The 12,532-nt window shown below is 43.9% G+C and overlaps 1 protein-coding gene across 2 annotated transcripts in view; it reads left to right on the top strand.

The window, feature by feature from the left end:
• Positions 1 to 3,349: 3,349 nt before the first annotated feature.
• The window catches only part of LOC125160865 (solute carrier family 23 member 1-like), a 51,454-nt gene continuing 42,271 nt past the window's right edge, over positions 3,350 to 12,532 (top strand). For both annotated transcript variants that reach the window (XM_047850305.1, XM_047850306.1), the window contains exons 1-2: positions 3,350 to 3,709; positions 6,058 to 6,204. In XM_047850305.1, the coding sequence (XP_047706261.1) occupies positions 3,668 to 3,709; positions 6,058 to 6,204 (189 nt within the window). In that variant the 5' untranslated portion in view covers positions 3,350 to 3,667. The remainder of the gene's footprint in view (positions 3,710 to 6,057; positions 6,205 to 12,532) is intronic.

Genomic DNA, 12,532 nt, shown 5'->3' with positions numbered 1-12,532 from the left:
GAGTGAACTCAAAGAAGAATGTGTAGTATCTTTTCTGGAAGAGAAAAGCAGGATTCAGCTGAAGAGGAGGAAATAAGTTTTTTTTTTAAGTACTTAGTTATATTTTGTTTAAATGTATTTATTTAAACCATTCTTGACGCTGTATGATTACAGATGAAAAATTACGTGCTGAAGACTTTCGAAGTCAAGTGTTTTTTTTTTTTAAAAAAAACAAGTTTTTGGACTGGTGTTCTAGAGCAGGGGTCAGCAAACTTCTTTTGCAAAGGGTCAGGTAGCAGATTGTTTTAGGCTCTGTGGGCGGTCGCAACCATTCAGATCTGCCGTTGTAACTCACCAGCAGCTTTAGAGAGTATCTAAGTGAATGGGACATATTCCAATAAAACTCTATTTACACAAACAGGCAGTGGGCCAGACTTGGCCTGAGTCACAGTTTGTCAACCCCTGTTAGATAAACTGAGATTCAATTAAACATGAGTATGGGAATTATTGAGGCCATGAAGTCATAAATCAAGTGCGACAATCCACTTGCAGTGGCTCTTCCACGCTGCACATACCAAAACTTGAAGTAAACCATTTTGCAAGTCCAAGCCTGAAAGTCAGTAACTCCAATTCCTCATGAAAAAAGTCAGGGCTCCATGAGGATGTAGGAAACCCACCCTCCGACGATAAAGCTTGGTTTCTTGACCTTTCAGATCAAGAGTATACGAAATTAGATGTTCACTGGAGTAAAGCATCTCATAGACAAGTAGCCTTGAAATTGCTTCCCCAGTGCTCTCTTGGATTACTTCTGCCACATTTTCGGCAATTCTGTTGTGTAAAAATACGTTGAGGTCGTTAGCATTGGAATAGATGTGCACACACGCGTAGTCTCCCCTGTGCGGGGAGACTGCGGATCAGGATGGTTCACTGAGGACGATGAGGGAGGCTCCACGGGTCCGAATAGCAAAACCAAGAGCTGTGCCTTCGGTTTTGTTGGACCTTTTCTTGAGAAACCCTGTGGGCCTCCTTCATTCTCGTTGTCAGGTGTGATTTGCCTCACGGCGGTCTCTTGGCATATTCCCTCCTATAGCGGGCAATTGCCAGTTTATCTGCAGAGGTGCAAAGGTCCAGGTCAAGCCTGCCTGCATAGCCTACTCCACACACAAAGGTGGTGCATCCAATGGGGCCGTCATGCATTATGTATGGAGAAGCCTGGTGCCTCTCCCCTCCCAAAGTGCCTGGGGCTTGAGGAACTGCCTCAAATTTGGGATTAGATGTTTAGGTGTGAAAATGTAATGGAAGGGTTTTCATTCCTTCCCGTGTCTGAGGAAAGATCATGGGTTCCCAGACAGGCCCCATATTCTTAAATTCCTCTGTTTGAGCTAATTATTAGAACTTGATTTCCATAACTTGAAACACAAGGGTTATAAAGAATCACGTGTAAATGTGCTGACTGTGTATTGAGAGCTTCAGGCTGGTGTGTGTACGGGATGGCAGGATGATTCCAGATGGGGAGGGAGGGCAAGGCCACCAGCTGGGGCAGCTGAGACTGTAGAGAGTTGTGGAATACCACAGAAGCTTTAAGGTAAGAGATGGTTGCAGAAGCCAGGCCAGGCCAATGATGAGCTGAGGGATCATAGTCTGTAGAAGTGGCTCCTGAGGGGTGGAAGGTAGAGGAAAAGGAGGGGTGATGGCTTGGTTCCTCATCTGAACTGCTGAGGGAGGTGGGGACTCCACGGACATCAGCAGCGGCCACAAGCCAAAGGGCTTATACGAGGAACCACGTGAGACAAAGAGTGTCGGGCCCGGAAGAGAGGGCTTAAAGAGCGAGGAGGTTTCTGGAACATGCTGTATAGGCAACCAAACAAAGTGGGTAACAGGAGACCATCTTTCCGTTTTACCTCAGTTGTGTGTAGCTAAGGATTTTACCTCATAGCGTAGGGGAGTTTAACTGTATACCTAAGCGGTCGCCAGGGAGAGGAAAGAACGTAGCCACGAAAGGCAGGACCTTCAGTGTCGGGAGGATAGAGTCTTTGAGAAGTCCCCTTCTTCCATGTTATCCCAGAAGGTGACAGGGAAAAGACACGTCTGACACAAACCCAACTTTGCCCGTGCCCCCCAGGTCTGTGAGGGTAGGGGTTGTGGTAGGCAGTAGAGGCAGCCCCCCGCTCTGCCTCACACCTGCCGGGTCTTCCTGGAGCAACGAGGCCTGTGCTGCTCAGGACAGAGATCCACGTGAACGGTGGCACCTGCTCTCTGTGTTCACCTCATAACTTGCCCCGCTCAGAACTGCACATTTAGTGTGTTCAGGGAAACCCAACAGAGGCTGGAATCCACACCTTCCAGAAGCTAAGTAGTCTCACTTTCACTTCTGAGGTGAACTCGTGGCCCCGGGGTGCCATTTGTAGAGGATCCACGTTTCCCTTCAGGGATAGTGGGGGGAAGCCTGCTCTGCGGCCATGTCCCCTGGAGCCTCATCCTTTACATCTTCAGACCCGGAGGGCCTGTCTCCGCTAGGACCTCCTTGGCCTCCACAGCCTGTGGATCAAGACTGTCTGGGTTTTGAATCTCACCTTCTACATTTGTTATGAACCTTAGGCAGGGAGCTTAACGGGCCCATCAACATCTTACTTTCTTAATCTGTAAAAAAGGAATGGGAACGCTAGTTTGTTGTGAATGTTAAGCAAGGTAATACCAAAAAGGCGTAGCACAGTGTACATAGCCAAGTATTCAGTAAGGTCAGCTACTTACCGCTGGCTTTTCTGTCACAGCCCACAGCAGGTCTGTCCCCTCCCTTGTCAAACACCTCATTGTTGCATTTTTTCAGGGCTTCCTCTTGGACCAATGCCCACTGACATCTATGTGCATCCCACCATGTGTTTCCCGAACCTTAGGGCCCAGTGCCACTATTCCAGAACATTCTACCATCATGAGTAGCCGGCTTACTTTGGACTTCATGGAGGGGGCTTTATTCGGAGTTTTTGAGGAGGGCCCTGTGCAGGATAAGAGCAAGAGTACACCCTCCCGGACTTCTCTCTCTACAAGGTGGGTTATTAGACATTTCCGGGTGTGGGGAAGACAAACACCTAAGGATTAGAAGCACATTTCTCAGGTTCTCACCCAAGGGCTTTGCTCCCCCAATGCACCTTAGCAGTTTCTCCTGGATCCACAGTAATGCCCTTTGCTCTGTGATGATATCCTCAGAGGCCAGGCTGGTTGAACTTATCTTTTCAAATGCTCTCCATTCCGGTTCAACTAGTCACCAAGAACCAACATTCAAAAACTGCAAAGCCGTTGTGTTCAGCCCAGAGCCTCACCCTCACCCCCCCTCCTCTCCTGCCTCCTAGAATCAGACTTCCAGAAAATGCGGTCATGCCGCTCCCCGAAAGGCCGTGCCCGGTTTGTCTCCTGTAGTGCCATAGAGGATCATTAACTTCTCTGCACTTACTCAAACTTAATTATGAAACATTGGCTGCACTTGAATGCACCTTGACCTCCTGTGGCGCTTGGAGGGGGCAGGAGAGAAAATCTGGAAGCCCCACCCTGCCCGGAGCCCGCCCAGGATCCCTGTCTTTCTCCCTCCCTTGCTATTTTGGCGAGCAGCGAGACGTTAATCTCTTCCAACTGGAGCAGCTTCACTCTGTTTTCATCCCGAGAGGAGGCCAAAAGGAGCCGACCCCAGGTTGCCATGACCTCTGCCATCACCAGCTGTGAGCCTTCGCAAGCCTTGGTGAGTGCCCCAAAAAGAGAGGGGGCAAGCTAAGGGGGAGGGGCAGAAAGGAAGAAGGAGGCCTGAAGGGGGTGTCCAGGGGGAGTCCCAGTGTCCTCAATCATTATGCCGCCTGCCCAGGACGGTGGCTCACGTCCTAGACCAGAGTTTAGATTACTAGACAGGTGTGCCGCTCCCAGCCTGGCCGTCCTGTGGCAAAGATTCCTGCCTGAGGGCTAAACTCTGTGAATAAATTCGAAAGCCACGAGGAGGTGGAGCAGGTTTTACCTTTATTCACGGGTTGGTCTCTGCTGGATCTAAATGTTTTTGTTTTTCGAGGTTTCTCAGTGTTAGAATTTCTTTGGACAGAAGGACTTTCTGCAACAAAGCAAGGGAAAGAGAGAGGTCAGCAGAGAGAGAGAACTAATATTTACCAAACAACCGATACGCACCCCCCTGGCATTTAACGTGCTTTATTTTCTTCCTTCCGAGCCAATGATGCAGGCGCTTCTGTTCCCAGGTGAGGATCCCGAGGCCCAGAGAAGCAGAGAGAAGCCTCCGGAGGCTTCTCTGGCAGGGCCTCGAGCCCTGACCCCACCACCCTTCTGACCGATTTTTGACCACCTAAAAATAACAGGGTGAACCCAGTGGAGACGCTCTGACCTCGCCAGTGGCCACCACAGGCGGAGAGAGCCCCTCTGTGCCCCGCTAGGGCTGCAGCCCAGGGTGCCTGTGGGACGGGTTTCCCCCGTGAACCTTGGCTGGGCTCTGAGAGCTGCCAGACCTCTGCCCGCCGCTGCTCAGCCTTCTGGGGAAGAGGCCCTGGCCGTCTCTTCTGGAAAATCATGGGAGGCACCTGAGAGAACTCTCTTCATTTCCCTTCAGAGTCCTTTCTGCCTCTACGTCAGGCAAACAAAACAAACACCTTGGGAAGGAAATCGAAGACTCCCACATTTTGGCTTCCTGGAGGCTCTCTGGGGAGTGGCCGGTCTGGGCATGTACCCACCCCTCTCTTTGGTGGCCTGTCTTCCCTTCCTTATCAGCACCCATTTTTCTAGGATGTTTTTGGTTTCACATTGCAGGTTGCTCTGCTAGAAACTTCTAGGCATGTTAACAGGGAGAAGACAGCTTCCCGACCCTGAAAGCTTGTGGCCCAGCTAGGGGAAGGCAGGGGGCACAGGAATGTTTCTAGAACTAGAGAGAAAATGGTACATTATGTAACAGAGAGGTGCAGCGCGCTGGGAGTTCCCGGGAGAAAAAATCATATGGGTGGAGGAGGTCGGGGGACGTGGAGGGGAGGAGGCATAGAGCTCTTGCCATCAGGGAGTGGGTGGGAGAAGCAGGGGCTCAAGTTGGGGGCACATGGTAAGCTAAGGCACTGATGCAGGATAACGGAGGCCACATTCGGAGACACCTGGACAACCCCATTGGTCGGAGCCGCGTAAATCGGGAGTGTTAGGAAACACACCTGGAGGGCCAGGTGGGGGAACGGAAGCTGTGGGGGGTATGAGTGGAGCCGGAGGGGCAAGGGATCCATCTGCCCCCCCACCCCCCGGGGACTCCACCTCCGGCTCTTGCTGTCCCTGCACCGGAGTCCCGGCAGCTGCAGGGAGGTGGCATTGCACTCTCTCACATTTGCACGTTCCGTCCGTTCATTGGGTCTATACTGAACACGAGCACTGGCTGCTCTCAAAGCGGGGACGCCACAGAAGGGTAAGGCACAGTTGGTGCATTCTAGGAGCTCACAGCCCAGCAGAAGGGATGGATCAGGTAACTGACTGTTATAGAAACAGGCTGAGATGAGAGCTTCGGCAGATGTAAACACTAGGAGGGTAGCGACACCATTCGGGGTCAGGATCCCCATTTCCCTGTCTGGGAGGGAAATCTGCCCATTTTCTGACCTTGGAGTTGAACCCCACCTCTCCTCCACAAAGCTGCTTCTCTGCCGGGGCTTCAGGCAACGCGCCCGCTCCCCTCGCGTGGTCCCAGACTTCACATGCAGGCCCTACTGAAGATGTATAATGTAGAAAATCACTGGTCTTTTGAGTCTGGACCTAGAAATCCCAAGCAGGCCCACCGTTATCGCTGTCCCAGTGCCTCCTGCAGGCCGTCCAGCTCTCCACTTGAAATCAGGAAGTCCACTGATTCCTCCTAAAATGCCCTGATGTGGGGCACCTGGGTGGCTCGGGCAGTTAGGCATCCGACTCTTGATTTGGGCTCAGGTCATGATCTCATGGTTGTGAGATCGAGCCCCATGTCGGGCTCTGTGCTGACATGAAGCCTGCTTAAGATCCTCCCTCCCTCCCTCCTTCCCTATCTCTCTCTCTCTCTCAAAAAAATGCCTTTCTGTGCCCTTCTCATGTTCCCAGCAGAGAGAAGACAATGTGCTCAACGGTCACACTGAGGGACCAAACAGGAAGAAGGGGGGGCAGTCCAGGAGCCCCAGCAGCAACAACCTGGTCTATAGCATCTTGGAGGTCCCACCATGGTATCTCTGCATCCTCATGGGAATCCAGGTAACGCCACCCAGCAGGCACTGCGTCCGAAGAGGCTCTGCCTCCAAAGCGACATCAGTACACGCCCCGGTCAAATCAGTCAAGATCCACAACTTCAGGCGCTAGGCGCTGGTGTCCTTGTCTCCCATGCAGGTGACCTCCAGGGGAACCCAGAGCTCCTCGGGTGTTGGGGATGGGGGTGAGGAATTAGGGGAAGATTCTCCCTCGTGCTAAGCTGAGAGTTCCCATCAAGGACGCTGTGTCATTTTTTTCTTCAAGATACCAATTTCAGTTTATTTCACTTGCAACAGCTAAAAAATTTGATAACCAGTGCTTGGCGAATTTGGGGAAACAGGTACTCTCAAACCCTTCCGTTGGAATATTATTTGATGCAGCCTTTCTGGATGACAATCCGGTGTAGATCATATACCCTTTAACCCAGTCCTCAGTGCTGAAGAATTTCTCGGGATATATTGGTAGGACTTGCTAAGATAAATGCAAAGATGTTCTCGTAGCATTATTGGTAATAGTAACTTCACACCACACAGCAAACAAATAAACAAAACCCTAGAAACAACGCCAAAATATCCTTCAAAAAGACTGGTTAACAAATTGTGACACATCTTACCAAATGACTTTTTTACGCAGAGAAGAGAAAAGAGAAAGATATATATTTATCTTGCAGTTAGAGAATGTGCCCCAATATATAGTAAGTGAAAAAATCTAAGTAACTGTGTATAGAGTGTTAGTGTGTGTGTGTGTGTGTGTGTGTGTGTGTGTGTGTGTGTGTGTGTTAAAAACAAAGAGGTGGAAAGACAGAAATAAGTATATGCAGTGATTTGGGGGTTTGAAGGACTCATAAGAAACTCATAAAGGGATTTAGCTTTGGGAAGAAGAGCTAGAAAAGGGGAGGTGGCTTTCCCCTGTCACCTTTTATTTTGTAGCTTTTCGTGACATGGATGTGTCTCTTTTAATTTTACAAACTGTTCAATATGGAATATTAGAGATGGGTTACACTTCTTGTTTACATATTTATGCTTTTCTACAAAATAAGAAAAGTAAATACCATACTGTTTTAAAAACATTATTATGAGCCAATGAAATAGATAATATAGATAATGTAGATCTATATTCCCTGACTCAGAAAACTGTAAGGAATTTAAGAAAGCCAAAGGCTGCCGTCCAGTTTCCCCAACACCATTCGTTGAAGAGACTGTCTTTTTTCCATTGGATGGTCTTTCCAGCTTTGTCAAAGATTAATTGATCACATAGTTGTGGGTCCATTTCTGGATTTTCAATTCTGTTCTATTGATCTGTGTGTCTGTTTTTGTGCCAGTACCATACTGTTTTGATCACTACAACTTTGCAACATAACATGAAGTCTGGAATTGTGATGCCTCCAGCTTTGCTTTGCTTTTTCAAAATTGCTTTGGTTATTTGTGGGGGGGGTGGGGTGGGGTGGGTGTCTTTTGTGGTTCCGTGCAAATTTTAGGATTGTTTGTTCTAGTTCTGTGAAAATGCTATTGCTATTTTGATGGGGATCTCGCTGAATGTTTAGATTGCTTTGGGTGGCATGGACATTTTAACAAATGCCTGTTCTTCCAGTCCATGAGCATGGAACGTCTTTCCATGTTTCCATGTTTTATAGTTTCCAGGGTACAGGTCTTTCACCTCTTTGGTTAGATTTATTCCTAGGTATCTTACTACTTTGGGTGCAATTGTAAATGGGATTGTCTTCTTAATTTCTCTTTCTGCTCCTTCATTATTGGTGTATAGAAATGCAACAGATTTCTGTACATTGGTTTCGTATCCTCTGACTTCACTGAATTCATATATCAATTCTAGCAGTTTTTTGATGGAGTCTTTCAGATTTTCTTTATATAGTATCATGTCATCTGCAGATCGTAAAAGTTTTATCTCTTCCTGGCCAATTTGGATGCCTTTTATTTCTTTTTGCTGTGGGATTGCTGAGGCTAGGACTTCCAGTAGTATGTTGAATAAAACTGATGACAGTGGACATCCTTGTCTTGTTCGTGACCTTAGGGGGAGAGCTCTCCATTTTTTCTCCATTGAGGATGATATTAGCTGTGGGTTTTTCTTATGTGGCCTTTGTTATGTTGAGGTATATATATTGCCTCCAAACCTACTTTGTTGAGGGTTTTTATCATGAATGGATGTTGTACTTTGTCAAATGCTTTTTCTGCATCTACTAAAATGATCATATAGTTCTTATCCTTTATTTTACTGATGCGATATATTGCATTGATTGATTTGAGAGTATTGAAACCACCATTGCAACCCAGGAATAAATCCCACTTTGAGCGTGCTGAATGATTTTTTAAATGTATTGTTGAATTTGGTTTCCTAGTATTTTATTGAAGATTTTTGCATCTATATTCATATTGGCCTGCAGTTCTCTTTTTTAGTGGTGTCTTTATCAGGTTTTGGTGTCAGGATAATGCTGGCCTCATAGAATGAATTTGGAGGTTTTCCTTCCTTTTCTAATTTTGGAATAGTTAAAGAATAACAGCTATTAACTCCTCTTTTTATGTTTGATGGCATTTACCTGTGAAGCCATCTGGCCCTTGACTTGTTTGTTGGAAGTTTTTTGGTTACTAATTCAATCTCTTTGCTGGTTATCAGCCTGTTCAAATTTTCTATTTCTTCCCAGTTTCAGTTTTGGTATTTTATATGTTTCTAGGAATCTATCCATTTCTTCCAGGTTGTCCAATTTGCTGGCACATAGTTTTTCATAATATTCTGTTACAATTATTTGTATTTCTGTAATGTTGGCTGTTATTTCTCCTCTCTCATCTGTGATTTTATTTATTTGAGACCTTTCTCTTTTCTTTTTGATCAACCTGGCCTGAAGTTTATCAATTTGATTGATTTTTTTTTCAAAGAACCAGCTGCTGGTTTCACTGATCTTTTCTATTGTTTTTTGTTTTTGTTTTTTAGTTTGTCATTTATTTCTGCTCTAATCTTTATTATTACCTTTTTTCTGCTGGTTTTAGGTTTTGTTTGTTGTTCTTTTTCTAGCTCCTTTAGGGGTTAGTTTAGGTTATCCATTTGAGATTTTTCTTGCTACTTAAGGTAGGCTTGTATTGCTATATACTTCCCTCTTAGAACCGTTTTTGCTGAATCCCAAAGGTTTTGGATTGTTGTTTTTATTTTCATTTGTTTCTTTTATTTCCTGGTTGTAGCATGTTATTTAACTTCCATGTATTTGTGATCTTTCCAGATTTTTTCTTGTGGTTGACTTCTAGTTTCACAGCATTGTGATCAGAAAACATGAATAGTAAGACTTGGATCTTCTTGAATTTGAGGCTTGCTGTGTGGGCTGATGTCTGATCTATTCTGGAAAATGTTCTGTGTGCACTTGAAAAAATGTATATTCTGCTGTTTTAGGATGGAATGTTCTGAGTATATCTGTTAAATCCATCTGTTCCAGTGTGTCATTGAAAGCCATTGTTTCCTTGTGGATTTTCGGTTTAGATGATCTGTTTATTGATATAAGTGGGGTGTAAAAGTCCCTTACTATTATTGTATATATGTATTATTGTATAATTATTGATTAGTTCCTTTATATTTGCTATTAACTGTTTTTATTTATTTGGGAGTTTCTATGTTGGGTGCATAAATATTTACAATTGTTGCAACTCCTTGTTGGATTGTCCCCTTTATTATTATATAGTGTCCTTCTTTGTGTCTTGCTACAGTCTTTGTTTTAAAGTCGATTTTGTCTGAAATAAGTATTGATACTCTGAGTTTCTTTTGACATCCATTTGCATGATAGCTATTTCTCCATCCCCTCACTTTCAATCTGCAAGTGTCTTTAGGTCTAAAATGAGTCTCTTATAGGCAACATATAGATGGGTCTTGTTTTTTAATTCATTCTGTTGCCCTAGGCCTTTTGATTGAACTATTTAGTCCATTTGCATTCAAAGTAATTTTTTTTTAATTTTATAATGTTTGTCTGTTTGTTTGTTTGTTTATATTTTTTTATTTTTTAATTTACATCCAAGTTAGTTAGCGTATAGTGCAATAATGATTTCAGTAGTAGATTCCAGTGATTCATCCCCTGTGTATAACACCCAGTGTTCATCCCAACAAGTGTCCTCCTTAATGCCCCGTACCCATTTAGCCCATCCCCCACCGACAACCCCTCCAGCAACCCTGTTTGTTCTCTATATTTAAGAGTCTCTTATGTTTTATCCCCTTCCCTGTTTTTGTATTATTTTTGCTTCCCTTCCCTTATGTTCATCTGTTTTGTATCTTAAATTCCACATATGAGTGAAGTCACATGCTATTTGTCTTTCTCTGCCTGACTAATTTGGCTTAGCATAATACCCTCTAGTTCCATCCACATGGTTGCAAATAACAAGCTTTCATTCTTTTTGATTGCCAAGTAATACTCCATTGTCTATATATACCACATCTTCTTTATCCATTCATCTGTCGATGGACATTTGGGCTCTTTTCACATTTTCACTATTGTCGATAGTGTTGTTATAAACATTGGGGTGTATGTGCCCCTTCGAAACAGTGGCATGTATCCCTAGGATAAATACCTCGTGGTACAATTGCTGGGTCATAGGGTAGTTCTATTTTTAATTTTTTGAAGAACCTCCATACTGTTTTCCAGAGTGGCTACACCAGTTTGCATTCCCACCAGCTGTGCCAAAGAAATCCTCTTTCTCTGCATCCTCGACAACATCTGTTGTTGCCTGAGTAGTTCATGTTAGCCATTCTGACTGGTGTGAGGTGGTATCTCATTGTGGTTTTGATTTGCGTTTCCCTGATGATGAATGATGTTGAGCATTTTTTCATGTGTTGGTTGGCTATCTGGATGTCTTCTTTGGAGAAGTGTCTATTCATGTCTTGTGCCCATTTCTTCACTGGATTATTTATTTTTTAGGTGTTGAATTTCATAAGTTCTTTACAGATTTTGGATACTAACGCTTTATCTGATATGTCCTTTGCAAATATCTTCTCCCATTCTGTCAGTTGCCTTTTAGTTTTGCTGATTGTTTCCTTCGCTGTGCAGAAGCTTCAAAGTAATTATTGATACATATGTGTTTATTGACATTTTATCACTTGTTTTGTGGTTGTTTCTGAAAGTTTTCTCTGATCCTTTCTTGTCTTTCTCTCTGTCATCTTTTGCTGATTTTCTTTAGTGGTATTTTTGGACTTATTTCTCTTTATTCTTTTCATGTTTATTAATGGCTTTTGATATATGGTTGCCATTAGGTTTGTATATAACTTCTGCATATAGCAGTCTCTATTAAATCGATAGTTAAGTTTGAACCCATTCTTTTCTCCTCTCCTCTCCCACATTTTAAGTGTATATTATTATACTTTATATTTTTGTGGGTGGGAGTTCCTTAACTGATTTTTTACAGAAATATTCATTTTTACTGCTTTTGTGTTTCCTACCTTTATACTGTCACTTTTGATCTCTCCTTTCCACTCAGAGAGTCTCCTTTAATATTTCTTGCAGGTCTGGTTTAGTGATTTACAAACTCCTTTAGTTTTTGTTTGTCTGGGAAACTTTTTATCTCTCCTTCTATTCTGAATGATAGCCTTGCTGGACAGAGTATTCTGGGCTTCAGATTTTTCCCATTCAGCACTTTAAATATATCATGCCACTTCCTTCTGGTTTGCAAAATTTCTGTTGAAAAATCTCCTGCTAGCCTTATGGGTTTTCCCTTGTAAGTTAATGACTTCTTTTGCTGCTTCGTCTTGCTGCTTTTAAGATATTTCCTTTATCACTATATTTTGCAAGTTTAATTACAATATGTCTTGGCGTGGGTCTGCTTTTGTTGATTTTGTTGGGAGTTCTCTGTGCCTCCTGGGTCTGGATATCTGTTTCCTTCCTCAGATTAGGAAAGTTTTCAGCTCTTATTTCTTCAAATAAATTTTCTGCCCCCTTTTTTCTCTCTTCTTCTTCTGGGACTCCTATAATACAAATGTTATTATGTTTGATGGAGTCACTGAGTTCCCTAAGTGTATTCTCATTTTGTGCAATTTTTTTTCTCTCTTTTGTTCAGCTTGATTACTTTCCATTACTTTCTTCTAGGTTACTAACTTGTTACTCTGCTTCTGCCATCCTGTTATTCATTCCATCAAGCATGTTTTTCATTTGGTTTATCGAGCCCTTTATCTCTGCTGTGTTATTCCTTATCTCTGTGTTAAGGGTCTCACTCCTGTCTTCCACTCTTTTTTTTTTTTTTGTTAAGTCCGGTGAGTGTCTTTGTGATCATTGCTTTAAATTCTCTATCAGGAAGGTTATTTATATTTGCTTATATTTCCATTTCTTTAGATCTCTGGCCATGGCCCTGTCCCGTTC

Source organism: Prionailurus viverrinus, chromosome A2, assembly GCF_022837055.1.
Source record: "Prionailurus viverrinus isolate Anna chromosome A2, UM_Priviv_1.0, whole genome shotgun sequence".
NCBI classification, from domain to species: Eukaryota; Metazoa; Chordata; class Mammalia; order Carnivora; family Felidae; genus Prionailurus; species Prionailurus viverrinus.
This window is presented reverse-complemented; position numbering and strand designations above follow the sequence as displayed.